At 44.7% G+C, this 26435-nt stretch overlaps 1 protein-coding gene across 3 annotated transcripts in view; it reads left to right on the plus strand.

Moving 5' to 3' along the window:
- Positions 1-316: 316 nt before the first annotated feature.
- The window catches only part of RHPN1 (rhophilin Rho GTPase binding protein 1), a 58738-nt gene continuing 32619 nt past the window's right edge, over positions 317-26435 (plus strand). For 2 of the 3 annotated variants that reach the window (XM_032763248.2, XM_032763249.2), the window contains exons 1-3: positions 317-463; positions 13903-14018; positions 20652-20780. In XM_032763248.2, coding sequence (XP_032619139.1) covers positions 365-463; positions 13903-14018; positions 20652-20780 — 344 coding nt within the window. In that variant the 5' untranslated portion in view covers positions 317-364. The remainder of the gene's footprint in view (positions 464-13902; positions 14019-20651; positions 20781-26435) is intronic. The other variant, XM_032763247.2, reaches the window with a different exon arrangement.

Genomic DNA, 26435 nt, shown 5'->3' on the forward strand with positions numbered 1-26435 from the left:
CTAAAGCCGCGTGCCGTCCTCCCAGCGCGCGCCTCCAGACCAGGCCGTGCGCGGGCCGCCCCGCCCCCTGACGTCCTCGGCGTTCTAATTCCCACCGTTGCCAGGGGCGACAGGGTCTCCTCTCCCCGGGCACCGTTTAGGCAGCGAGAAGGGCGGGGACACCACTGGTTCCGCCCCGTCCTTTCTGCCATTGGACACGGGCACTTTCACTCGAAGACAACCCGCCATCCTATTGGCCGGAGCGGCCCCTATCTCCCGCCCCGCCAGGGGCTGGCGGTTCGCCGCCGGTGGGGAAGCCGGAGAGTGGGGGCTGTCGTCCTGGCTGAGGGGAGCGCGGCCACCTCCAGAGCCGCCCCCCGCCACCATGGTCCCCGCGGAGGGGAGCCCGGGCGGCCGAGGGGACGCGGCGGGAGACGGCGGCTTCCTCCTGCTGCGGGGCCCGGACAGCGGCAGCGTCCGGAAGGTGCGTGAGGGGCGCAGGGCGAGGACTCGCGGAAAGCAGCGCCCGGGGCGGCTAGTGGGCCCTGCCCCCTCCCTTCCCCCGCGGTGCCAGCGTCCCCCGTGCCAGGGCAGTGGGGGGAGCGGCGCCCCTCCCCCCCTCCCGGTGCCAGTCCCCCCGGTGCCCGGGCAGTGGGGGGAGCGGCGCCCCTCCCCCCGGTGCCCGGGCAGTGGGGGGAGCGGCGCCCCTCCCCCCGGTGCCCGGGCAGTGGGGGGAGCGGCGCCCCTCCCCCCGGTGCCCGGGCAGTGGGGGGAGCGGCGCCCCTCCCCCCGGTGCCCGGGCAGTGGGGGGAGCGGCGCCCCTCCCCCCGGTGCCCGGGCAGTGGGGGGAGCGGCGCCCCTCCCCCCGGTGCCCGGGCAGTGGGGGGAGCGGCGCCCCTCCCCCCGGTGCCCGGGCAGTGGGGGGAGCGGCGCCCCTCCCCCCGGTGCCCGGGCAGTGGGGGGAGCGGCGCCCCTCCCCCCGGTGCCCGGGCAGTGGGGGGAGCGGCGCCCCTCCCCCCGGTGCCCGGGCAGTGGGGGGAGCGGCGCCCCTCCCCCCGGTGCCCGGGCAGTGGGGGGAGCGGCGCCCCTCCCCCCGGTGCCCGGGCAGTGGGGGGAGCGGCGCCCCTCCCCCCGGTGCCCGGGCAGTGGGGGGAGCGGCGCCCCTCCCCCCGGTGCCCGGGCAGTGGGGGGAGCGGCGCCCCTCCCCCCGGTGCCCGGGCAGTGGGGGGAGCGGCGCCCCTCCCCCCGGTGCCCGGGCAGTGGGGGGAGCGGCGCCCCTCCCCCCGGTGCCCGGGCAGTGGGGGGAGCGGCGCCCCTCCCCCCGGTGCCCGGGCAGTGGGGGGAGCGGCGCCCCTCCCCCCGGTGCCCGGGCAGTGGGGGTGGGGCTAGCACTCTTCTCCCATGACGGGGTCCCCCTGGTGCCCGAACCCCTTCCTCGTGCCAGGGCGGTGCAGGGGGTGGGGGTTAGCCAGTGCATGTTGGCACTGGGTGATGGCTGCTGGTACGTTTCAGCTTGATTTTCTTTCCTGCAGGAAAGTTACTGTTCTCATCCCACTAAAGTATTCTGTGTGTTCTGCCTCTCGCTATTAACTGTTACTGCAACGTAAGCAGCATGGCATTGCATGGTGTTCTTGCTTATGTAGCTAAGGTTTCGTAGTAGGTGGGCCTATGGGGTAGTTACCATGCTGGCAGTTTTACCGTATATGATTGTTTATTTGCCTGTTCAGTTTGTATGAATGTATCTGCTAGCTCTGACTGCTAATTAAACTAGTGATGCAACCAGAATTAATAACAGGAAGGCGGTAAAACTTCAAGGGGTGTTCTTAGAACTTTAAAATGTTAGCATTGCTTGTATGAGGGTTTTTAATGTAGGTAGTGTGCTGGCAAATTGCTGCTGCGCTCTTACATTCAAAGTGTTCTAGAACACTAGTTATAAAACCACCATAAGGTCGGTAAATAATGACTTTCGAAACTGTGTGAAGTGTGCCAATTTCTGTGTGTTCTGAAAGTTTATTTGCTAATTTGGTGTAAATTGTCATTGTAGTCTGATGTATATTTACAGCTCTTCCTCAGCTAAATCTTCCATTTAGTTCAGTAGATGTTTTGCCTTAGTAAGGGCTGTAGGTTTAAATCCACAGCCTCTTCTAGGTAAAGATCAGTAAAGAATCTTCAGTGAAGTATTAATTTTTAACCTTTCTGATGTAGTTTAAAGGGACACAGTCAACTTAAGTCACATTTGTCTCAGAATTTTCCTGTGGTATTTATAACTGCAGGTGCTACCTATAACAAAGGATTAGTAAGGGGTGTGTGTGTTGTAGCTTACTTTATTTGTTTCATGGTTTCTCTTCTGCAAGGGAGTCTGTTTACTGTGTGTGAGGGGTCCTCTGACAGCAACAGGCAGGAGAGAAACATCTGAAGAAAGAAAACATGGTTGTAAAACCACAAAAAGTGACCTGAGAACTCAGGAACACCTGTAATGACTTGACTTGACACTTTTTTTTTTTTTTTTTTTTAATATAAAAAGTTGACAGTGTCTCTCTAAAGAAGAATCAGTAACTGTAATGCATTCATTGCTCAGAAAGAGAACTGTGTCGATGTGGTTGCTATGGCTTTACTGTTCTGTGGAGAATCACAGATACTACAGTAAGGGTTATCTCTGTACAGGCTAACATTCTGTCACTGAGGCTCTGACGCATCTGTTTCCTACTTGTGCACAGAACTGGTCTATTGCCCTGACTTTTGTGATATGCAGACTGCTTCATGTTTGCACCACCATGTCTCATTTTAGTGATTTCCCTCCCTCACTCCCCTCCTTCCCGTCTCCTCCCACAATCAGTAAGTTTTTACAGATTGGAGCATTTGGACTTGATTTTTTTTATTTATCCTTTATCTTTTGTTCAGACCATCAGTCAACATTGAGGATCTTTTTAGAGAGTTTTAACAAATAAACGGACTCATTATTGAAAAATTGTGTGATACAGCTATTGTCAATAGCTTTTTTTTAATGATGTTTTGTTTTAAAGCATACCTTATAATGCAGCCTCTCTCAGAAAAATGGGACTCGCTTATAGTGTGGTGCTGTCTGAGTCTGAGATCCTATTGCTATGTTAAACACCTAATAGAACTTGCTGCAAGACAGTAGCTTTTCCCGTGTAAAAGGACAAAATATCAGTCTGTATGATCTCCCTGTTAGTTCTGCTATGCTACCACGACATGCATTGCTTCTCAAACATTGGTAGTCCCTTAAGTGGATTTTCTTGGGCTAAAAATACTAGAGATTCTTTTTTTAATCTATTCTTATGCTTCAGGCTCTTACAATTTGTTCTTCATTCAACTGGTGGCACAAAAGTGGGGTAATGAGTTTCACGTCTCTAGTCAGTTTCACTTTCCAGTTCTCCTACACTGGCCCAGTTCTAGAATGTGTGGCTTGCAAATGTAGTTGAGGATCATAAACCTCAACCACCACTACCAGCTTTCTTTGAAAGGTGACTAGACAATGACATTTTTATAATATCTAAACTTTTGGTCCTAAAGTATCTAACAGTTTCTCTCTTAGAAATAAAATAACTGGTAATATTAGGGGCCTGACACTTCAAACATTTGCTCACTGGAAGTAATGCTTATTCTAGTGCATAGTCCCATTTACTTCAGTTGGACTTCTTGCCATAAGCCCTAATTCAAAAGCATCCCTATCCAGGATAGTATTTTAAGCAGTACTGGAAGGCCCACCTGCCCAGATACTATGGTGATGAGCACAGTATAAGAGGCTATGTACAGTAAAAGCAGCAAAGAATCCTGTGGCACCTTATAGACTAACATGAGCTTTCATGGGTGAATGCCCGCTTCATTGGATGCATTCACCCACGAAAGCTCATGCTCCAAAACGTCTGTTAGTCTATAAGGTGCCACAGGATTCTCTGCTGCTGTTTCAGAAGTGGTGTGCCGAGTCTTCATTTATTCACTCTAATATAAGGTTTCATACGCCAGTAATACATTTTAATGTTTTTAGAAGGTCTCTTTCTATAAGTCTATAATATATAATTAAACTATTGTTGTGTGTAAAGTAAATAAGATTTTAAACATGTTTAAGAAGCTTCATTTAAAATTAAATTAAAGTGCAGAGCCCCCTGGACCGGTGGCCAGAACATGGGCAGTGTGAGTGCCACTGAAAATCAGCTTGCGTGCTGCCTTCGGCACCTGTGCCATAGGTTGCCTACCCCTGGTCTATAGAATATGGAATTTTTTTCTAAAAAAGCCCCACTATACTGAAATTTGGCCCATAGAGTTATAGCGTATGAGTAATGTAGATATTTGCATTTTTTAAAATAAAAGTCTCAAACCTGTCATAAGCTACACAAGTAAACATAAAACAGTGAGATGTTCCTATTTTTGCCAGGGGTGAATTTGGCAAACCCCAGTCGCACTTATCTTTTAGCTATTGTGTCTTCAAATGGTTTTATAGAGAGAGACTGAAATACTGTAACTTGTCAGTAATGGACTCTAATTGCTTTTGGTATTTTGGGAGTGAAATGAAACTAAGGCGGATAAAAACCTGACACAGCTTTAGCTTTTTAGAGTATGTACCTAATGTTTTCTATGGTTACTATTCATGAGTTGAATTTGTTTTAACTTTTACTGTCTCTAATTTACCATATAGTGGCTGAATCCTGCCATTTTATTTCAGCAGTTCTCTCTCTCTCTCTCTCTCTCATCAGAATCAGTGAGAACTCTTCTTGAGCAAAAACTATAGAACTGGGTTTTCAGAATGTTTGTTCTACATTTCAAACTCTCATACCCTTTTTCTCCTGTACAAAATGTGCATTGTTTCCCTATTGTAGCAAACTTGCAGATTTATGTGCACAGTATTTGTAAGTTCAACTACCCTGTGATTGTAACTCACTGTTTGTGAGGTGCTAAATTGGCAGCCTGGCAGATTCAAGTCTTTGTGGTTAGCATAAAACAACACCTGCAGTAGAATAAATTGTCCATGTGCCACCCCACCAAGGTTCCTCAACCTTTTCTGGACATATAGCCCTTGAGGATAGGATAATTCAGACTCCATGGAACATTCAGTCTTATCTCTGCTGCGACTGCCAGTAAGATTTTTTTTTTGGGCACGTGTGTGTGTGTGAGATGTGAACACCAGAAGATGAGCTAGTTAGTACAAGTTCACTTCAGTTCATACGTTGTAAGGCACCAAACGATCATCAGTCACAATTGCCCCAGACTGCATTCAAATCTAAACTTAGAAGTGAAATACTTAATGGTCCTTTATTATTGATGATAGGCATTATAGTAATGCAAAAGAACCATAGTTGTGGACCAGGACCCTATTGTGGTAGGTGCTGTACAGACACAAAACAAAAAGACAGTCCCTGCCCTAAAGAGCTTACAGTCTGCAGCTATGTCTACACTACGACTTACGTCTGTATAAGTTAAGTTGCTCAGGAGTGTGAACATGGAATTTCTGTGGCATTTTAGAGACAGTTCGCTATGTCAGTATGGGCAGCCACAAACCATGACACACGTTGTTGATGATGACTGCAAAATGACTCAACTTCCTGGAGGTCTTTGTGCCTTGAACATCATTGATAAGAATGCTGTTGGCTTGGCTTGACTGGCTTGCATACACCAAATAAATAAATAATAGATGCAAACTTGCCATTTATGACCTCAAGTAAGGAATAAGTCTCAGGAATAGCTAATTCTGTTTTCATGCTGCTAGATACCTAATTGGTAGAGGGGAAGGAGTTGGGAGAAGAGCTCCAGGAAATGATCAAATATTCAAAAGCATCAGCTGCTCCCTGATATGTGAAGATGCCCATCTGAATGTATTAAAGATTACTTCTGAAGGGTGAAAGTTTTAAACCTTTACTGGAGTGTATGTCTGGCTTCCCCCTCAATATCTGCATGCATCTTCACACTTCTCAACATGCAACCTGTTCTCCGTTATGCATCATTTCATATGGTTGTCTACACTGGCACTTTACAGTGCTACAACTTTCTCGGGGTGTGAAAAAACACCCCTCCTCCCCCGAGCGCTGCATGTTTCAGCGCTGTAGAGTGACAGTGCACCCGTGCTAGGAGCTATTCCCCTTGGGGAGGTGAGGTTTTTTTACATAGCGCTGGGAGAGCTCTCCCAGTGCTCTGCCACGACTATACAAGCCACATTAAAGCGCTGCTGCGGCAGCACTTTAATGTTGCAAGTGAAGACGTGCCCTTAGTATGACTCAGTTGTGGAGCTAAACTGACATTAGTCACAAACAGAGGGTAACATGAGTAGAATTTTCATTGCTATAGTCCTCTATCTGTGACTTCTTTGTGAGTTGTTGTCATAAACAGATAGCTAAGGGTTAATGTTTCTTTTACCTGTAAAGGGTTAACGAAGGGAACCAAACACCTGACCAGAGGACCAATCAGGAAACCGGATTTTTCAAAGCTCAGGGAGGGAATGTTTGTGTCTGTGTCTTTTGTCTGTCTGTCCTGTCTCTCAGCTATGAGAGGGATCTTTCTCTCTTCAAGCTTCTAATCTTCAGTTTCCAAGTTGTGAGTACAAAGGTAGAAAAATAAGCTTATTGGTTTTTTTGTATTACATGTGTGTAGTTGCTGGAATGTTTAAATTGTATTTCTGTTTGATAAGGTTGTTTGTTCATATTATCTTTTAAGCAATTGACCGGTATATTGTTACCTTGATACAGAGAGCATTTTTATGTCTCTTCTTTTCTTTATATAAACCTTCTTTAAGACCTATTTGAGTTTTCTCTGGGTTAGGCTAAGGAACGAGGGAAGGGAAATTCTCTTTGTGTTAGATCTACGGAGAGTGGATCTGAACAGCCTCAGGGGAAGAAGAGGTGGGAGGGAGAGATACTTAATCTCTCAGTGCTTGTGTTTCAAAGGACTTGAAGCTGTATCTTCCGGGGGAAGCCTGGGAGGGGTAAAGAGGAGACAAGGGAGGAGGTTATTTCCTTTGTTGTACGGGCATCTGAGTCTTGGGGATCCCCCAGGGAATGTTTTGGGGAGACCCGAGGGAGTCAGGCCCTGGAAATTCCTGGCTGGTGGCAGCAATATCAGATTTAAGCTGGTAATTAAGCTTAGAGGGTTCATGCTAGCTTCTCAGTTTATGAACGCTAAGGTTCAAATCTGAGTAGAAAGCTACGACAGTTGTACTAACATTGGCTCCCTTACACTTTAACTGTTAGGTGGGAGTTTAGACTCCTTCGGGCCTGCTAATTAGCATCACCTCTGAATGCTGTGCTCCAGCTGGAGCCATGGTTAGTCAGCACCAGTCTCCTAGGTGTGCTTTCTGATACCACACCTATCAATGTTGTCTAAGAAGCATCCGTAACCATTAAGTTGCAAAGTATGATGTTTGATAAGGGCTTGTCTGCATGAGGAAAGTTACCAGCATACTTTGGCTTCAAACAATTAGATTTTTATCAGTAAATGTTGATTTCATGCCCCCACTCCCTTCCCAAACGGACCGAAAAATATATCCATCAGTAATAATAGAAATTTACAGATAGGCAAAGTAAGAAAAATGCCGCTTGCCAACTTTAGTTTGATTTAAGGATATTTATTTTGTATATTTTGATGTGATGACAATTTGTGCTTTGATGGTTACAAAGCTTTAACTTTTTGAATCTCAACATCTACTGTCATTAAGTTGTCTGATTCCCTTCCCCCCCATAAGTTCCCAAATTGTGAACATTTAAATTGATAAAAATAAAAATGGTTAAAAGTAAACATTGATATTATCTCTCAAAATTGTTTAAAAAAATTTGATTTTTGCCAAGCTTGCTTGTTAGCATATCTCCCTGTGTAGGTGCTCCTGTAACAGAATAAGTGTCCACATGAGGATTTATACAAGGATAACTACAGCAGTATAATTATACTTGTAAACTTCCCCATGTAGACACATCTTAAGTCAGCAGGAATTACCAGATGACATGTAAGGGGCCTCGTCTATCTTTTGTCCCCTCCATTTTGCATGAGACCAACCTCTCACTCTTTCACAACACTGAAACAGCTCTAGCACATTTCTGCAGAACACTTTGTTTTCCTTTTGTGTTGGACAGCGAATGTAATGTTTGGCAGGCTCTTTGGGCCTAGAACAGACTTGCTAGAATAATACTGGCTCTAATCCTGGTTTGTCAGAGGCAATAAACTTCAGTGCTGGACACAATTTGTGTAACTTAATGACCCATACCTTATTCATTCCCATAGCATCTTAACATGCTGTACTCTACATACATACAATCCGTGCTGCGTTCTGACTGTTCTATTCATGCAACAAAGATTATGTACACCTGTTGACTGAGGAGATGCTGTATGTTTACTTACCTGGTTTAAAGTCCACTGCAAAGGATGGCTAAAATCTTGAGTTAAATCTTGAATTTCACTCAGAATGTGACTTGCGCAACTGTAGCGACTGCACACGGAAATGCCTTTAATATCCAGTAAAGGCCTGAGAGGTTACCACAACTTCATTTAATTACAGTTATGTTTCAGGATTGGGTTTAAGGTCATGCAGGAAATAATCAAGCAAGGAAATTCCTACTTAAGTTTAAAAGCCATCCCATGTGCCCCCTCTTGACTGGCTTTGGAAGAAATATCCTCACTGAAAACTGTAGTGTAATTTTTGTTTATACTACATTTTTAAATTTCCAGGGACTCTGGTCAGCAGAAACAGGCAACTGTTCTTTGTTCATTTGAGTGCAGACTGTCCGAGGAGATCCACAGTATGGGAGAGATTTTTTCCAAAAGTGCCTGACTGAGTTAGGTGCCTAACTCCCATTTAGCTTTGAATTAGAGTTAAGTACCTACCCTCACTTAGGTGAGATTTTCAAAAGCACCTATGCTCTCAAACTTCTGTTAATTCTTGTGCTGGTCTCTCACTTTAAATCTGAAGAACCTTCATTTTAGATTATTTGCTTGTTTTCTCATAGATAAAAATGTCTTGAGGTAAAATGCTGGCTGAATTTTCTCCTTTCCTTCAGTTTAAAATTAGTTGCATTTTAAAATGGCAAGGACAGCTAGAGACGAGAATCTAGATCTTAGTTACTACCTACTGTAGCTGTTGCATAGTGCTCATTCTAACAACTGTTCAGTAATGATACTTTGTGATAGTAAAGCCTTTTGAAGATTAGAAGTGCTAAGTATCTCCCAGGGTGGTGGGAGGGTTACTCAGTTTTACTGTGGGTGGAGGAAGATGAGGCAGAGAGATCAAATGAATTTCCTAAAAGCAGTAAGTCTCAAGATCCTGACTTGCATTCCTATGCTTAAACCACCCCTCCCATAACCCTGTGCTACATGATCCAGTTAATACCCGTCTTTCCAGTACAATTTTACTGCATTTTCTGACTGGCTCAGGAGCATGGGTGGGAATTGAAAACTATCTCCTGAAACTTGATTGATTAAATGGTGAGATGTAATATTCAACTAAAAAGGCAGTAAATGAGCACTTGTTCAAATGCTTGCTTTTATAAACTCATGACTCTGTGAGCAGCACAGTGCATATTTCTTATCGGAAGCTACATAGTATTGTGGGCAAATCCCAAGAGTGCAACTTCCCAGGCTGCTGTATAATGAAAATATTAAGTTTAATCCTGCCTTGCCTCATCTCACGTCTGTGATTAGGATGTTCCTGGAGGCATACAGGAAGGCCAGAGTTTCCCAAAGTGACTGGGGTTTTTGGGTGCTTAATTGGAAACACTTTAAAGGGGTTGGATATTAAGAGTGTGGGTGCTCAGCATGTTTTGAGAATCTGGCTCCTTTAAGATGTCCCAAGTTGGGCGCTGAAAAATGGATAAACCCAAATCACTAGTCATTTTTGAAAAATTTGGCCTGAGAGATTATCAAAATCTAGTGTTCTCTCTTCTTTGCTTGTTATCCCTGTGGAATTATCAACTTTCACTTTTTCTGATAGTTTTGCCAAAGCTGTGATACTCTAAAAGATAAAGTTATGTAGGTAAAGGCTTTGATTTGAGTGGGGAAACATTATTAAAGTCATTACTATATTTTAGCTTCACTTTTACTGGTTAAAAGGAGAGTTTCCTATACATCTCTCAAATCAATAAAAAGATGTTACCATTGTCCATGTGGAAATCTGCCTCTGCTACAGTGTGTGATCATGTTAAAATATGGCTGGGGAGGAAATCCTCTCAAAGAAAACATCTGTTGCTTCTAAGAGCTCTGTCTCCTTTGCCATGGGTATATATGTCAGCATCCACACCTGTGTTTTGTTTGCCTCGCCTCTATCCCTTCAAGGAGGTACATAAAGATTTGCTTAATTAAACTTCTTGTGGTTAGGGATGGGATTTTTCATGAATGTAGTCATATCTGATATCCATTTTAAGGGATCCCTAAGTGTTACGTTTCTTCTGAACCAATTTCTTTTAGACATTTTAGTCTCCTTGAATCTGCTGTGATGATTCTTAACAGGTTCTCTTAGAAATTGTCACTGAGACTTGATTGTCTGTTTTTAGTGACTCTGTTTTCCTTCACTTGACTAGTAGTACCTAGATGCTCCTTTGAGGTCCCCCAGCCTGCTCCACTTTAGCTTGGAAAAACTGGCACAATCCCAGATTAGGGCTCTGTGGCTGCAAGATTCCTCATTCTTACTAAGAATGGCAAGATTCAATCTCTTCTTATATTAAATTCACTTTAATGAAGAAGCAGATTGTTTGTTTGTTTGCAAAATGGGTGTGGACCTTTTGAGAGTTCAGCATTTGCTCCTTAAAACAATCGTCCTTGAGGATGTTTGTTTTCAGCATCTTAGACCTGAGGTTTGTGAGGCAGCTAGTTTTTAGTCCCAGTGACCCATTTAATTTATCCAGAAAGTTCATGATCTCCCTCTCTGCCTTTCTCCAGTCTTTGTAATGCATGCACAGATTACTTTTTGTGTCACATCTGAGCATTAATCAGAGTATTAGAAGCTGAGGAACAGAGGTCATGCCATCAGCTATGTTAGTCTGCATACTGAATGCTGCTCAACAATAATCACAAACGTCCATCCATGCTTATACCAGTAACTCGCTCAAATCAGTCTTTTTGTATGATTTATAATCTACTGGGGACTAACTGTTCTGGATATTTTGAAATTACCTGGAATCTTTTCACAAGCAACATTTCCCACCCCCACATCAGTTTTTAATCAAAACAAATATGATCTCATTATTTTTCCACTCCTAAATAAGTTGCACTTATTTCCTGTCCATTTTTTTTTTTTTTTTTAAATTAGGGTAGGTTTCCAAATCCACATTATCTCTTTTGCAATCAAGAATTAGGTTTTTATTGGCCTCTACATAATAATATCATGAACCAGAGGCCTGTAGTTTCTCCTTCCGAGACTTTCTTGCAGCTGTGTTGGCCACGTAGCAGTCTTTGGCTGCATTTATAAGACCACTACCTCCTCTCAGCATGAAGCACATTATCACCTATTCTATAATCGGTATTATTCCCCAAGCAGTACCTCCTTTAAGCAAGGAGGAGAGACAAGACTTCACAAAGTCCACTGGGGACTTCTCCGTGCAAATTTAACTTTATCATCATCTAAGCACATACTCGGGTACCGTGATGGGTGTTGTAGAAAATGTGTCCACAGCTAGGCATGGAACCTCACAGTCTAACACAGATTTCCTACCCACCAGACCCTGCTACTTAGGGGAGTGCAAGGAAGTGATACTCTGTCCCTATCCCCCATCAGGAGAAGACAAGTGAAATAAGCTGATGCCACGTGAGAAGCTAAAGTAAGCTAGTCTCAGTGGCTAAAAAATAAATAAAAGTGATGCCTTTGTTTTGGGTTTTGATCTAATCAGAGCTATAGTGAGTCTTGAGAAGGCCCGAAAAGAGGAGGAGGAGGAGGAGTTAGTCTTTTATTCTAAAGCTATGGCTCTATGTGGCGGCTGGAAATAAGGCCATTTTGTTGCTTTGAAAGAACTTCACAAGAGAGATTCTGAGTGACTGTCCACTCTCAGTTCTGGGGGCCAGCATGTGCCGTAGGCAGAACTGAAGTAGGACCTGTGCTGGCTGCACTGGGGTGAATCAAATTCACCCTATATGTGTAAACTGGCGTGGGTGGTTTTGTTGGTGCAAATTATCTGAGATTAACATAAGAATAGCAGACTTCCAGGTCTCCATCTTAACACAACTCCCCTGCCTTGGACCCCTCCAAAAAAGGCTCTTTATTTAGGTCAATGGCACCCCTCGGAGCACATTTCACCATTTATGTTCTATTGTGTGAGGAGCAATTCAATCTTTCTGTGTGGGTAGAGCTTTTGTGTCACTGTGGAATCTGAGATCCTCCTCCTGACAGTGTTTCTGTTGGGAGTACCCGCTAATATTTCTTTCCCTCCCTTCAAGATAATGTACATTTACTATTCCCCAAAGTGATGATTAAACTCATAACAATTCCCTGCCTATAAAGAAACTGACTCAAAGAAATTTTTTAGGGGGATGGGAGGGAGTGGAGGAGAGAATAAAAGTGATAAATGGGTTACATTTAAAAGTAATGCCCTGATTTTCAGAGTTGCTGAGCAAGCTCAAATCCTTCTGAATTCAGCAGGAGCTTGTCACCCATGGAAAATCAGGATGCTAGTGTCTGGGCTGCAGTTATAGATTTACTGTGATCTGAGGCTCCCAGGGCTTGCTTTCATGCTATGGCCATCTGATAAAGTCCTGTAAAGGAGACAACATATATTATCTCCTGAGAGATCCCATATTTTTTTAAAAGCAGCAGAGAATCCTGTGGCACCTTATAGACTAACAGATGTTTTGGAGCGTGAGCTTTCGTGGGTGAATACCCACTTCGTCAGACGCGGGTCTGCGTCTGACGAAGTGGGTATTCACCCACGAAAGCTCACGCTCCAAAACATCTGTTAGTCTATAAGGTGCCACAGGATTCTCTGCTGCTTTTACAGATCCAGACTAACACGGCTACCCCTCTGATACTTGATATATTTTTTTAAACTACCTGGATATCCACCTAGTAATCCAGGCAGTATAAGTAACAATGGTACAAGACCACTATAACACACTTTCAGAAGGCTCCGTTGTTTCCCAGAGCGCTTGAATAGCTGAATAACCTCAGTAGGTGGCTTACTGCAGTGCTCGTCAGTGTGACTATTTATTGTCATTTGCTGAAGGGGCTGAGGCATTTGAAATATCGTGCTAGTGTTGATATCAAGGGAGCGGAGGTCAGCAAGTGGTGTCATTCAGTATTGTAGAAGGGAGTGTTAAGGAGGAGCAAGTGACTGTAATTAAGTGACAGTTGGAACCGTCTGGGTTAGATGCAGATTTCTAAGAATGGTGCAGATAAAGGGAAGAGGGGGACTGAAATATTCAGTAGGTAGCAGATAGCAAACCCTTGTGAAATTAAGGCCTTGTCTAGATTGCTACTTACTATGCTGACTTTTTTTTGCTCAAGGGTGTAAAAAAACACCTGCCCTGAGCCATGCAAATTTCAGCACTGTAAAGTGGCAGTATAGATAGTGCCCCAGGGCTGAGAGCACAGATCCCAGGGCTGGTAGCTATTCCCCTCGTGGAGGTGGTTTTATTACAGCCCTCCCAGAACTGGAGCCGCAGTGCTTTAACGTCGGCTGTGTAGATCTATTATGAACTAAAACTACACTTCACACCATATATGTTTATTATTAAGGCAAGTCATTGTCCTTGGCACTTTGACACAAAGTGAAGAAAGATGATCAGACCTGGAGGAAAGAATATAGAGGCTTTTGTATTTAAAATATTATCTGTTGACTTGCTGCTTGTGGGCAGTGCAGAAGCAATGGGTCTCCAGGGCGGATTTGAAGAAGAAACAGATGAGACTGGTGGCATAGCAGGGTGGGATAGAAAGGCTGTTCTAAGTTTGGTGAAGATGTCCTCTTTGAACAGGATATATTGTGACCATCTTTTTTCTCTTAGCAGGGCTGTGATCCCTTTGCACAGACCCAGCGCAGCAAACTGCAGCACCGCCGTGCACGAATTAACCAACAGATCAACAAGGAGATGAGAATGCGAGCTGGGGCAGAAAACCTCTTCAAGTGAGCACTGATCCATGTCCAGTGCTAGAACACCTGTGTGCTGAAGTGCCTCTGAGCTTAGACTGATTATGCTTCTCTCTAGCAGGAGACAATGACATGTGCACTAAAAACATGTCCATTTGTTCGCTTAAAAAGACTGTTGACTTGGGGTTACTAGGCTACCTGTATTGGAGAGGGGAAGAGTATATTCTGTCACTGGGCTTGGCTACACTGGCACTTTACAGCGCTGCAACTTTCGCGCTCAGGGGTGTGAAAAAACACCCCCCTGAGCGCGGCAAGATGCAGTGCTGTAAAGTGCCAGTATAATCAGGGCGGCAGCGCTGGGAGCACGGCTCCCAGCGCTGCACGCTACGCCCATAAGGGATGTGGTTTACAAGCAGCGCTGGGAGAGCTCTCTCCCAGCGCTGCGGCTCTGACTACACTCACGCTTCAAAGCGCTGCCAGGACAGCGCTTTGAAATTTCTAATGTAGCCATACCCACTGTTTCCTATACTGGTCAATTGGCGGATAGATAAGGTGACTGAGTAAGACTCTCCCTGTTAATTATGAGTCTGTTGGTGTGGGCTTTTTCCCTACCTCCTTTTGCAGCATGACTAGAAACCAGAAAGGAAGATCATAACCCTGTGCTGTGCTGCTGACCTGGTAATGCTTTATTGGTGGCTTCCACTTCTCACCTGCCACTTCTGCATGGTGGGCTAATGCGCACCATGGGGAAGTGATTTCTAAGAGTACTAATATGTTGTGCATTAATTGGTCTGTGAGGACCCTGCTGCTGCTCACTAGGGAACTCATAATATGCACTAGCAGGGTCTACACAGACCAATTAATGCGTAACACATTAGTGTATATCAAAATCACACCCCCATAGTGCTCAGTACCTCACCATATAGACAAGCTCTAGGTTGCTCCTGGATGTTATGCCTCATCTAATTAAAAAGACTTGAAATCGTGCTGTGTTCTTTTCTGCATGACCCTGCTTCATAAAACCAAGGAGAAATGTTCAATGTCAGCAGGAAGGTGCCAGGCTGTGCTGTTTATATCAAAATCCTGAATCGGAGTGATGATACTTGCCATTCATAGGACATCCGAGAATGTGGGCAGCAAGTAGTTCCCCTCCTCCTAACACAGGCATTTCAAATCCAGCATAGGGCAAAAAGAGTGGGGGAGCTAGAAGGAATGCAAGGCAAAACACAGGCAATATAATTACTTTGTTGGAGAGTATCAGGAGCACTGGGTCAAGTTAGGAAGGAAAACACCCCAATGTTGCTCTTTTTCAGGCTGCTGAAGTGTTTGGCTCAGCAGTATGAACACCTTTCCCACTGCTAACTTTCTTTGGCGAGCCTGTTTTTGAGATTAAACAGGTCCCTTCTGAGCAGGGATTGACCATGAAATCTCAGATTTTGAAGTTTTGGAATTAATGGAAAACCAAAACTTGACTCAAAATCACCTGAAATTAAAAATCATTTAGTAAAGTATTGCTGTTTTTCCATGGCTTTAAGGATGTGACATTGGTCTCCAGGGATTAACACTGAAGACTTCTAAGCCCTATCTACCAATGACCCAAAATGTAGTCAAGGAAAGCTGTGACTTGTACTAGTTGGTGGTGCTTACTGTTGAGCAGGCTTTACAGCTATGTGGGTGGCTGTACATTAGCTGTTGGAGTTAGGACAAGTTCCCATTGTAGACACAACCATACTCCTTAAAATGATCTGTTTGGAGTGTCATTCCTCTTTTCTAAGAAGCTACAGTGAATGATATGTTTGAAATAAAATGCAGTTTTGTTGCATGGTGTAGTAGGTTTTGTTTGATGGATAAATAAACTGACTGAGACAGTTAAACAATGAAAGTCCTTTTCCCATCTTGTTCAAATACCACTGGCTCAGCAAAGTAATTTGAAGTGATTAAGAGGTTGGCAATAAACCATATTTTTAATATCTCTGTACAAAGAATTAACTAAGCAAACATTTGATAACTCCTCAGTTTGACCAGGACTCATGGTTATATAAGGTATGTTCTTAATGAGATCAAAATGCACCCTTGTGCAGAGTCTAGTATGAAAACTAGAAACTGTTTGTTTTAAGCAGTGCACTGGCCTTGTGCTGGCATTCTGCACAAAGGTGATTTCACCTTTAATGAATGGTTGGCCATTCCCTGGGGGGTTGCACCAATATATGGAAGGTGCCATGTCCTAGCTAAGATGGATAGATTCAGTATCAGACCTTTCTGAAGTGCTGCTGCCTAGCTGATTCCATTTGCAAACAGAATATAGTCTGACCTGTAACTTATACACTTGGTACTTTAAAGGCTGATTTTTCCTAAAGCTGAAAAAAATTGGGCAAAATTAACTGGGAGTAAACATTTTAGATGTAAACATGCAAGTGAAAACTCAGAGCTAAGTGTTTTCATATATCCAAACCCTCTTCCCCTCCCTCCCCAATTCTGTTTTCATGAAACAAGGCCTCTTCTGTTACAAATCCATCCTGGTTAAAAGGAGGTGAAAGCAACAATTTAGAAAAAATGGGAGAAAAATAAATGGGTAAGCTGACAGCAGAGAATACAAACCAGCAATTAGAAATTGCAGATAATTGATAAAAGAAGTTAAATGTCAATAAAAACAATCAATGGCCAGTTACAGACAATAACAAACAATTCTTTAAATATATTGGGAACAAATGAAATCATAGCAATGGCATAGACAAGTACGGGAAAATTCGCAATCTTGATGCGAAAGAGGCAGAAGTGTTCAATAACTACTTCTGTTCTGTACTTGGAAAGAAGTAGGATGATATAAGGCGATTAATTCTGTCAGTAACTAAGGAGGATGTTAAACAGAATTGGCCGAGGAGCTCTCTGAACCACTTAAGTTATTTTTAACAAAACTCGGAACACGGGAAATTCCAGAGGACTGGAAGGGTAAATGGATGACTCAGGAAAATATAGACCACTTTATCCTAGGCAGGCAAAGTTATGGAAAGGCTGATATGAGATGCAATCAGTAAAGAAGTAATAGATGGTAGAATACTTAGAACCCCTGTGCTTTGAGGTGGTTTTATCTGTTACTGGATCGTGGCATTTGTGAACACAACTTGCCAGAGGCTTAGCCCTGAGCTAGGCTGAGGTATGGCCTTGTCTTTTTTTTGACTGCACTCAGCTGAATAGAGGCCCAACTTGATTTAGCATGAGAGACTAGAACATGTTTCAGCAGACAGTTTAGGTGTTGTCAGCTTTCCTCTGCCACCAGGTTCTCTCTTCCTGTGTGTTTTTCTTGAGCTGATGAGAGGTGCAATTGGCTTGAAAATCTGTCTCATCAAAGCAGGCGACTCATTGCAGCTGAAATCCTTTCTTCATGTTTACATCTGCTGATGTTAAATAAATGGGAGAGAGAGCAGGGCATTCAGCAGGATGCTGCTACTGAGTGACCAGAGAACTGACTTTGAGCTGCAATATATTGCTATTTGCACTGGAAAGGCTGCACTTTTCATATCTAAGAATTACACCTAAAAGAGCTAAAAGTTGTGTGTGTAAGTGGGGAATCTCAGTTGAAAGCGTGTATGTGTAATAAGATTTGAGCCTGTATTGGAGATACTGGCTTGTCTGGTATCACAGGAACTCTGTGGCGGAGGCAGGGACAGAATCCAGTTCTCCAGAGCAGCATTCAGTGCCTTGATCGTGAGACCATGCTTTCTCTTCTGAAATCCCCTGCCTTGTTCACCACACACTTTCTAACAACTGCAGCAAATGAGGCCAGAGGTCCTACAGACAAGTCTCCTTTGCTGCACAGTGCTGATTAATCCCCAAAGCAGGCCCATCCTGTTCACTGAGTAAGGCAGGAGTCATGTTGAAAAAATAGCATATGATCATGTAATTAAAGACTATCATAATTAGGTGCGGAAGAATTAGGGTTTTATTGATAAATGTCAATTTCACCATACACACACAAATTGGCAAAAAGTCCATCAGTGATAGAAATTTAGAGAGAGGTACAGTAAGACAAAATGTTGTTTGAACTTTTTGACTTAAGGATATTTACTCTATATATTTCAGCATGTTTGCTTTAACAGTTATAAAGCTTCAACTTCTGAATCTCAACATCAGTTGTTGTCTGCTCCCTCTAATTTTTCACAACTATGAAAATTTAAATTGATAAATAGAAAAAATACTTGAAAATAAACACGTCTGTCCAAATTTTAAAAAATAAAATATGGATTAAGTTCTGCCAAGGTTAATCATGGTGCATGCACACAAGGGGCTGAAATAAAGTAGTTGCACACGCAAGCTTAATTCTGATGTTTTCTAATTTATGAGGGCTTGATTTTGCAACCTGAATGTTCTCTTAGCAATTTTTGTATGATCATGCATATAGGGACAAAACGGCAATGCTTTCTAATGGGAAGGTCACTGGATTAGAACTCAAGAGACCTGGGTTCTGTTTCTGGCTCTCCCACTGACCTGCTGTGACCTTGGGCTACTCAGTTCACCTTTCTGAGCCTCTGTCTCCTTTCCCATCCTCTCTCTTGTCTATTTGGATTGTAAGCTCTTTAGGGCAGGGAGTGTGTATTTTCATACAGCACCCAGCTCAGTGGGGCCCCAGTCTTGCTTGGGGACTCTGGGCATTAGTGTATTATGAATCATTAATGATAATAAAAGGACGTCTTCATACTTATCTGTTAGGGCCTGGCATGTTCCCTGCCTCCATCCCCCTCCAGTTTGCATTCTGTCATATGTTCAAACCTGATGTTATGAGGCAGAAAAGAGCATGATTTTAAAATGCCAGGAAACAACTTTTTTAAGGTAAGCTTGCCCCTATCCCATGTACTGGGTGGCCCTAGACCTGTGGTTTTCAACCAGGGGTATGCGTACTCCCAGGGGTACAGATGAGGTCTTTAGGGGTAAGTCAGCTCATCTAGATACTTGCCTGGTTTTATAATGGGCTCTACTGGGATCCTGCAGGTTCTGCAGGAGCAAGATAACAATTCAACAAACAGCGCAGGACGGAGTAGGAGTGAGTATTGCAGGGCAGGACCGGAGTGGAATTTAAAAAAATAGTCCTACTATACTGCAAACACAAATGCTCTATCTAGCAGCTGCTGCTCTCCAACCATCTAGCTCTGAAAGCAGTGCCTCCACCAGCAATAGCGCAGAAGTAAGGGTGGCAATACCATACCGTGCCACCCTTACTTCTGCGCTGCTGGTGATGGTGGTGTTGGTTTCAGAGGTGGGCACCCTGCCAGCAAATGCTGCTCTCTGACTGCCAAATGACAAGGCTCACAAGTGAAAAACCGGCTCCAGTATCACACTGAAATGGAAGTACAATATATAGATCCCCATTGGTTTTATTTAATAATTATATGGTAAAAATGAGAAAGTAAGCAATTGTTCAGTAACTATGTGCTGTGACACTTTTTTGTATTTTATGTCTGATTTTTGTGAGCAAGTAATTTTTTTAAGTGAGACGGAACTTGGGGTATTCAAGACAAGTCAGACTCGTGAAAGGGGTACAGTAGTCTGGAAAGGTTGAGAGCCACTGCCCTGTTCCATACTGTGGAATTCTGAGAGATTCCCGCAGAGTTAAATACCAATACTTGCCCCTGTTTGTCTTGTTTAAACTAAATACTCCAGTCTGAGCTTTTGTGCAGCCTCACTTGAAGGCAGTTTAAAAGCGCTTTGCTGCCGCCACCTCTAGCAGAATAGGCCACTGAGGCTGCTGGGCACTCCTAATTGCTAGGCTGGGGACACTGATGGAAATAAATATCTCCTAAGAGAAGCAGAAGGGGGTCAGGATACCATGTCCCACTGCAGGCCCAGTTGCATCACGCAGAGCCTTTTCCTCCTCCTGCCCCTCCTCCCCCCGCCAAGTTGCTCTTTTGTCTTTCAATCTCTGTCTCTGCCTGCTAACCCCTTTCTTTCCATCATTGGTCATAGGTGGAAAGTCTTCAGCCTCTGGAAAGCTTGTGTTCCAAAATGCATTTTGTGAAGCTCGATGGAAGTACCAAAGGTTATGTAGTGGTTAGAGCAGGAGTCCCAGGCTACGTCTTCGCTACCCGCCGTATCGGCGGGTAGCAATCGATTTCTCAGGGATCAATAGATCGCGTCTCATCTAGACGTGATCTATTGATCCCCGAACGAGCTCCTGTCGACTCCGGAACTCCACCAACGCGAACGGCGGTAGCGGAGTCGACGGGGAGCCACGGACGTCGATCCCGCGCCGTGAGGACGGTAGGTAACTCGATCTAAGATACTTCGACTTCAGCTACGCTATTCACGTAGCTGAAGTTGCGTATCTTAGATCGATTTCCCCGCCCCTAGTGTAGATCAGCCCTAAGAGCAAACATGCTTCCTGGGTTCTCTCCCACCTCTGTCACTGACCCAGTGTGAGAGATCTGGGTATCGGTTTCTCACTCCAGAATAGGAATAACATTTCTCTACCTTGCTGGAGTATTCGACAGCTTAACTCATTAGTTTGGAAGGCACCTAGAGAGACTCTCTGAAATAGTCTATATGCATAAAGTGGTGCATGTTCTTCCGTTGGCAGCGGAAGGCTTGTGGTTTGAATGTGGTAGATCAGTGGTTTTTATCTTGTGGACCACTTCCTAAGACAATTCTTCCTGTGTTCTGTCTCCTTTTTCTTTTCAGGGCCACAAGTAATCACAAAGTAAAAGAAACAGTGGCCTTGGAGCTTAGCTATGTTAATTCCAATCTGCAATTGCTGAAGGAAGAACTAGAAGAACTGAACAGCTGTGTGGATGTATACCAGAATGACAGGTAAGGTTTATCGAGAGGCAGGTCATCAAGCTGAGCAAGAAAGTTGCTAGAATTGCAGGGCCCAGGAAAATGGAGAAAGTGGTCAAAGCCTAAGGGTATGGCTACACTCACACTTTACAGTGCTGCAACTTTCGTGCTCAGGGGTGTGAAAGTGCTGGGAGCGCAGCTCTCAGCGCTGCACACTACACCCGTAAAGGATGTGGTTTACATGCAGCGCTGGGAGAGCTCTATCCCAGCGCTGCCGCTCCGACCACACTCACACTTCAAAGTGCTGCCACGGCAGCACTTTGAAATTCCAAATGTAGCCATACTGTGTGTTCCCTCTAAGGAGCCTGGAGAAGAGAGAAGTAGAAGGTGAGCGGGGAGCAAATTGGGGTGTACAGGGCTGTGGCAGGGAGAGGCACCTCTCCTCTAAGACCCCTGCAGTGGGGAGAGGGCTAGGGGGAGTCCTCTCTCCCTGCCGCAGCCCCGGGGAAGCCTGCATCCCAAACACCTCATCCCTGGCTCCACCCCAGAGCATGCACCCCCAGCCAGAGGCCTCACGCCCCCTGCACCCCAAGCCCAACCCTCTGCTTTAGCCCTGAGCCCCCTCCCGCACACCAAACCCCATATCCCCGGCCCCACCCCAGAGCCTGCTCCCTCAGCCAGAGCCCTCACCTCCTGCACCCCAACCCTCTGCCCCAGCCCTGAGCCCCCTCCCACACGCCGAACCCCTCAGCCCCACTCCCGCCACACATCACCTCCATATTGGTGCACATAACAAAATTCATTCCGCACAATCATCTAAAAAAAATCATAGTGAACACTGATCAAAGCCTTTGAAAATCAGGTGTGCTAGGCACCCAGGTGCCAAGACACCATGGTGATAGGCATAATATACATACGCTGTACTTAGCTAACAATATGCTCAGTCTGCAGTAAGCCTCAATACATTTGCACAGTGGAAGCTGGGGCCCATTCCTCAGGAGAGTTGTGGAGAGACCTTCTTACCCCATGCCTCCTTCGCAGTAGACAGTGGGGTGTGTGGCATTATGACATTATGGGTGAAATGGATGTGGTCTGTGTGTATATGTTGTATATGCAGCTGCCCATATAAGCAATGGTCCCACACAAATTACACCCCTGCTCCTAGCTGGAATACAGCAGGCAAGGAAGCAGAGAACTGGGCTGGATTTGAGGAGATTACACTGGCCTTATTAGTACAGTTCCTGCCATTTGCACATTTGGGGTGTCAGTGTTGTCTTGCTTCCGTGTAGTCAGTGGGTACCACTGGACTGGGAGTTGGGAGATCTGGGGTGTGAATCAGCCCTTCCAATGACTTGCTCTGAAGCCTTGAGCGTGTCCCTTATTCTCTCTCTGCCTGGGTTTCTCCATCTGTAAAATGGGGATAATAACCCTGAGGCTTTATCAGCTAATGTTTGTAAAGTGCTTTGAGATGGATGGTGCTTTACAGGTACAGAAGGCTGATACGTTTAAGACCTGCATTACTACTCATGTATCAAAAATAATCTCTCCTCAAACCAGGGGATATGTAAGCAGAATCCCCCAACACATGATTGACTCTGCAGGTGAAGCTTGAGTATGTAATGAAAGTAATTAAAAACATTCCTACCTAGGTGCTTAGCCTTCTTTTCTTGCTGCTTTGCTTCTTGCGAAGTGGATTATTCACATGCTTTTATTTCCCCATTTGATTTTTTTTTTTTTTTTTGAGGCCAAACCTTTCATTAATTGCAGCACATGGTTGCTTTGAGATGCTTAACCAGCAACCTCATCTGCTTGACTCATAGTAGAGGTAGTTCGAGCACCCTAGCCAGCAGCAAGCTAACATGCTGGGACGTCTCAGCAGAGCTGTTTATCTGGGTGAGAAGGGAAGAGATGCCTGAGGTATAAAATATCCAGGATGATGCAGCAGTCTTAGAGCTTGAAATGCACCCCCACCCCCATGTGCGCACACCCTGGTTCACTATAAAGCAATTCAGCGGATGCTGCCTATGTAGCTGTCTTGATGTCCCTTGTTCCTTCTAATACTTGTGTTTCGAATAGGGTGAAGTTAGCAGAGGAGAGGTTTTATGCTCCAAGATGGTTGCCTGAAAGCAATGGGAAAAAGTATGACATGCTTTCAGTTTGCAGCTCATTATATAGTGCAAGTAAAACAGAACCTCTCCCGCAGGGGCTACCTGGGTGGCCTGCCCGTATGCTGGGCACACAAGAGCTAGATTTAATAATGTAGGGGAGCACCCTCATCTCCCATCGGGGGCCACACGGTGCCCTCTGAATGCAGCTAACTGTATCCAACAGTGGAGTTTTTTCCTCTTCCCCAGTGGTATGCAACCACTAATATCAAAGGGCCAGATGTTGCAGCCTTTCCCCTCTTTAGTGCTTGGTCAGGTGATTACTCACCTGATTCAGGGCAGCTGAATTGAGACTACTTGCATAAAAGCTGCTTGAGGTGACTAAGGATTTAGAATCAATCACCTGTATCAGTTACTAATTTGGATGACTGAGTCAGGTGATTCCGAACCACCCCAGGCAGGCAGGGGATATTGTTCTGCTCCTGTGCTAATGTGACTTCCTGGCAAGTAGTCCTAGGCCTTGTCTACACTTCCACCTTACAGCGCTGAAAGTTTCTCGCTCAAGGGTGTGACACCTCCACCCTACCCTCACCGAGCAATGCAAGTTTCAGCACTGTAAAGTGGCAGTGTAGATAGTGCACCAGAGCGGGGAGCCACACTGCTCATGGGGGTAGGGTTTTTTTATAGCTCTGGGAGAGCTGGTGCTGCAACTACACAGCCACGTTAAAGTACTGCCACAGTAAGAGACGTCTACACTATGCAGATTTTAGCGACGCAGTTGTGTCGCTAAAGCCGTGCCGCTAAAAGGCGGGCACTGTAGCCACTGTTTCAGCTCTCCTGCTGACAAACTTCTACCCTCTACCCCCAACGAGCAGAGCAGAGTTAGCTTTGTCAGCAGGAGAGTGATCCTGCTGACAAAAGCATTGTTCACACCTTTTTTTTTTTTTTTTTTTTTTTCTGGCAAAACTTTTGTCTGGGGGGGGAGGTGTTTAAAAAAAAAACACCTCTGAAAGACAAAAGCTTTGTCATTCAGGTGCCAGTGTAGACATAGCCTTTTACTCTTTGTAACTGCCCTCAAAGGTCCTGTTTTCTGTAGTTTTAAAGAACACTGGACAAAATCCTCTTTGTTTTTTTTGTGGCATTTGGATCAAACTGAAATCTCATTAGAGAAAGAGTGATAACTCCTTTTCCACACTCATTATAGCTCTCAGGAGGCTGTTTATTCAGTGACTGAGTAAGTATGAACAGACGTAGATGTGCATGTTTGTTTTTCTCTTCCTTTCCTCCCACCCATTTTTCATGACCATGTGATATTTCAGAAACTGCTGATAAGCTCTTAGTGTTAATGACAGACCTGGGTTAAATAACCTGTTGTTGTATAAACACTGACTGTAATGGTTCTGACCCTGTGTGACCCCCTCCAGATCTCACTCCACTAGCCTTTCCTGCCTCTTTGAACCAGTCCTTTGGGAGGCTCTGTGTGTTTGCGCTAGCATGTCCCTGTAAAGAGGATTAGATAAATTCCCAACTTTAAATAAACAATTGTAGGTCCATTAGGCAAGTTGTGGTTTGTGCAAAAGAGGAGGTCTGATGGAAAAATCTCAATCTGCTGATTTACACTGCAAAGGGACCATCACTGAAGCAGCTGGAAGTGGGATTATAAGTGCTTGCGGCTCACTTTGCTGTACTTGCTCATCTGTACAGGAATCTTATTTGCAGATTGTGACAATGCGGTTCTGGCGGGACCCAACTGAGAGTGCCAATTCAGGATCAATTGCTCAAACAGGGCAGTCACAGCCCAAGGCTGGGGTTTTTCCACCTCTAAGGCAAACCAAACCAGCCAGACAAAAATGACTTCGGTTTCACCCCATTGGCTAACCCCAAGTCACACAAGCAATTTCCTTAGACACTCCAGTCTCCCAGTATCACCACCAGTGCCACCCGTCCTGGGGATGAATGGTTATCCAACACCTCCGTAAAAGGAGAAAGGTTCTCTCGATCCCAAAGCCCCAGACCCAGGTTAATACACACATCAGATCTTACTCACAAATCATGCTGTTGCCAGTCCTTTAGAATCTAAAATCTAAAGGTTAATTCATAAAAGGAAAAAGATAGAGATGAGAACTAGAATTGGTTAAATAGAATCAATTACATACAGTGATGGCAAAGTTCTTAGTTCAGGCTTGTAGCAGTGATGGAGTAAACTGCAAGTTCAAATAAAATCTCTGGAGTACATCCCCCGCTGGGATGGGTCATCAGTCCTTTGTGCAGAGCTTCAGTTTGTAGCAAAGTCCCTCCAGAGGTATGAAGCAGGATTGAAGACAGGATGGAGATGAGGCATCAGCCTTATATAGGTTTTTCCAGGTGTAAGAACATGTCTTTGTTCTTACTGTGGAAAGTTACAGCAAAATGGAGTCTGGAGTCACATTGGCAAGTCTCTGCATACTTTGCTGAGTTACAAGGTGTATCTGCCTCCTCTCAATGGGTCAGTTGTGTAGCTGATGGTCCTTAATGGGCCATCAAGCAGGTTAAGCAGAGCTAACACCAACTTATCTGGGATCTGTCCCAGAACTGCAGCACCAAATTGAAATACAGACAGTATACAGCCAATACTTATAACTTCAACTACAAAATGATACAGACATACAGACAGCATAATCATAACCAGTAACCCATAACCTGGTCTTAGACACCTTATATGACCCCCTTTACATAAGATTTGGTGCCACTACAGGACCTTGGTTGCAACCCATGTTCTATATGGTCCCAGTTTATATCAATAACGTCACAGAGATATAACCGTGGACTTTGAAGGGGCACTTGTATTTGGTTAATACTCTCTAGAGATGGAGGGGAGGGGAGGGGAGGGAGAGGATTCCAAACCAAACCTTGCTAATCAAGGGCTGGACTTTTGGGGGCCTCTCACACCTGGTGACTAGGAGTTGCTCTACTTTGCAAATCAATGGAATTACAGCAGAGTGCAGAATTGGGCCCTGTATCTCTAATGGGCAAAACCAAGCCTCTGGATCCAAATGCTTCCAAATACAGAGATTTGGTATCCAGGTCACAATCTGAACTTTCCCAGCATAGGAGTTCCTGGTTTTAGTGTTCAGAGGCTTGAGCTTTGCTGCAACCTGATCTGAACCTAGACTGGGGTGGTCTCTTTGCCAAACTATAATGTACTGCAGGCCCAGTGACCTGCTGCTGCTACAAAGACATGGAATTAAAATTCAGATTTTTCAAATGTTAAAAGGCAGCCCTGGCTTGATAGTTGTCTTGTAACCATTGAAATGCTAGCCCTGAGCTACTTGACAGAAACCCTCTTTTTAAATGTTGATGATGTTAATGGTTTACAAGGCACACAATAATGAACACTTCTCATCTTCAGAGTGCTTCACAAACATTAACTGATCCTGTGATTGTTGGCCAATGTTAAATCCCCATTTTATAGATGGCAGGAACCTAAGCCATCCTGATTTCCACCCCCTTTGGCACGTCACTTAAGTGTCAAAACTGGGATTGAAACCCAGGAGTTGCTGGGTCCCTGATCTTTGCTCAGATCTTCGCCTGTCTCCCAAGAGCT

The sequence above is a fragment of the Chelonoidis abingdonii genome, chromosome 2 (assembly GCF_003597395.2).
Source record: "Chelonoidis abingdonii isolate Lonesome George chromosome 2, CheloAbing_2.0, whole genome shotgun sequence".
NCBI classification, from domain to species: domain Eukaryota; kingdom Metazoa; phylum Chordata; order Testudines; family Testudinidae; genus Chelonoidis; species Chelonoidis abingdonii.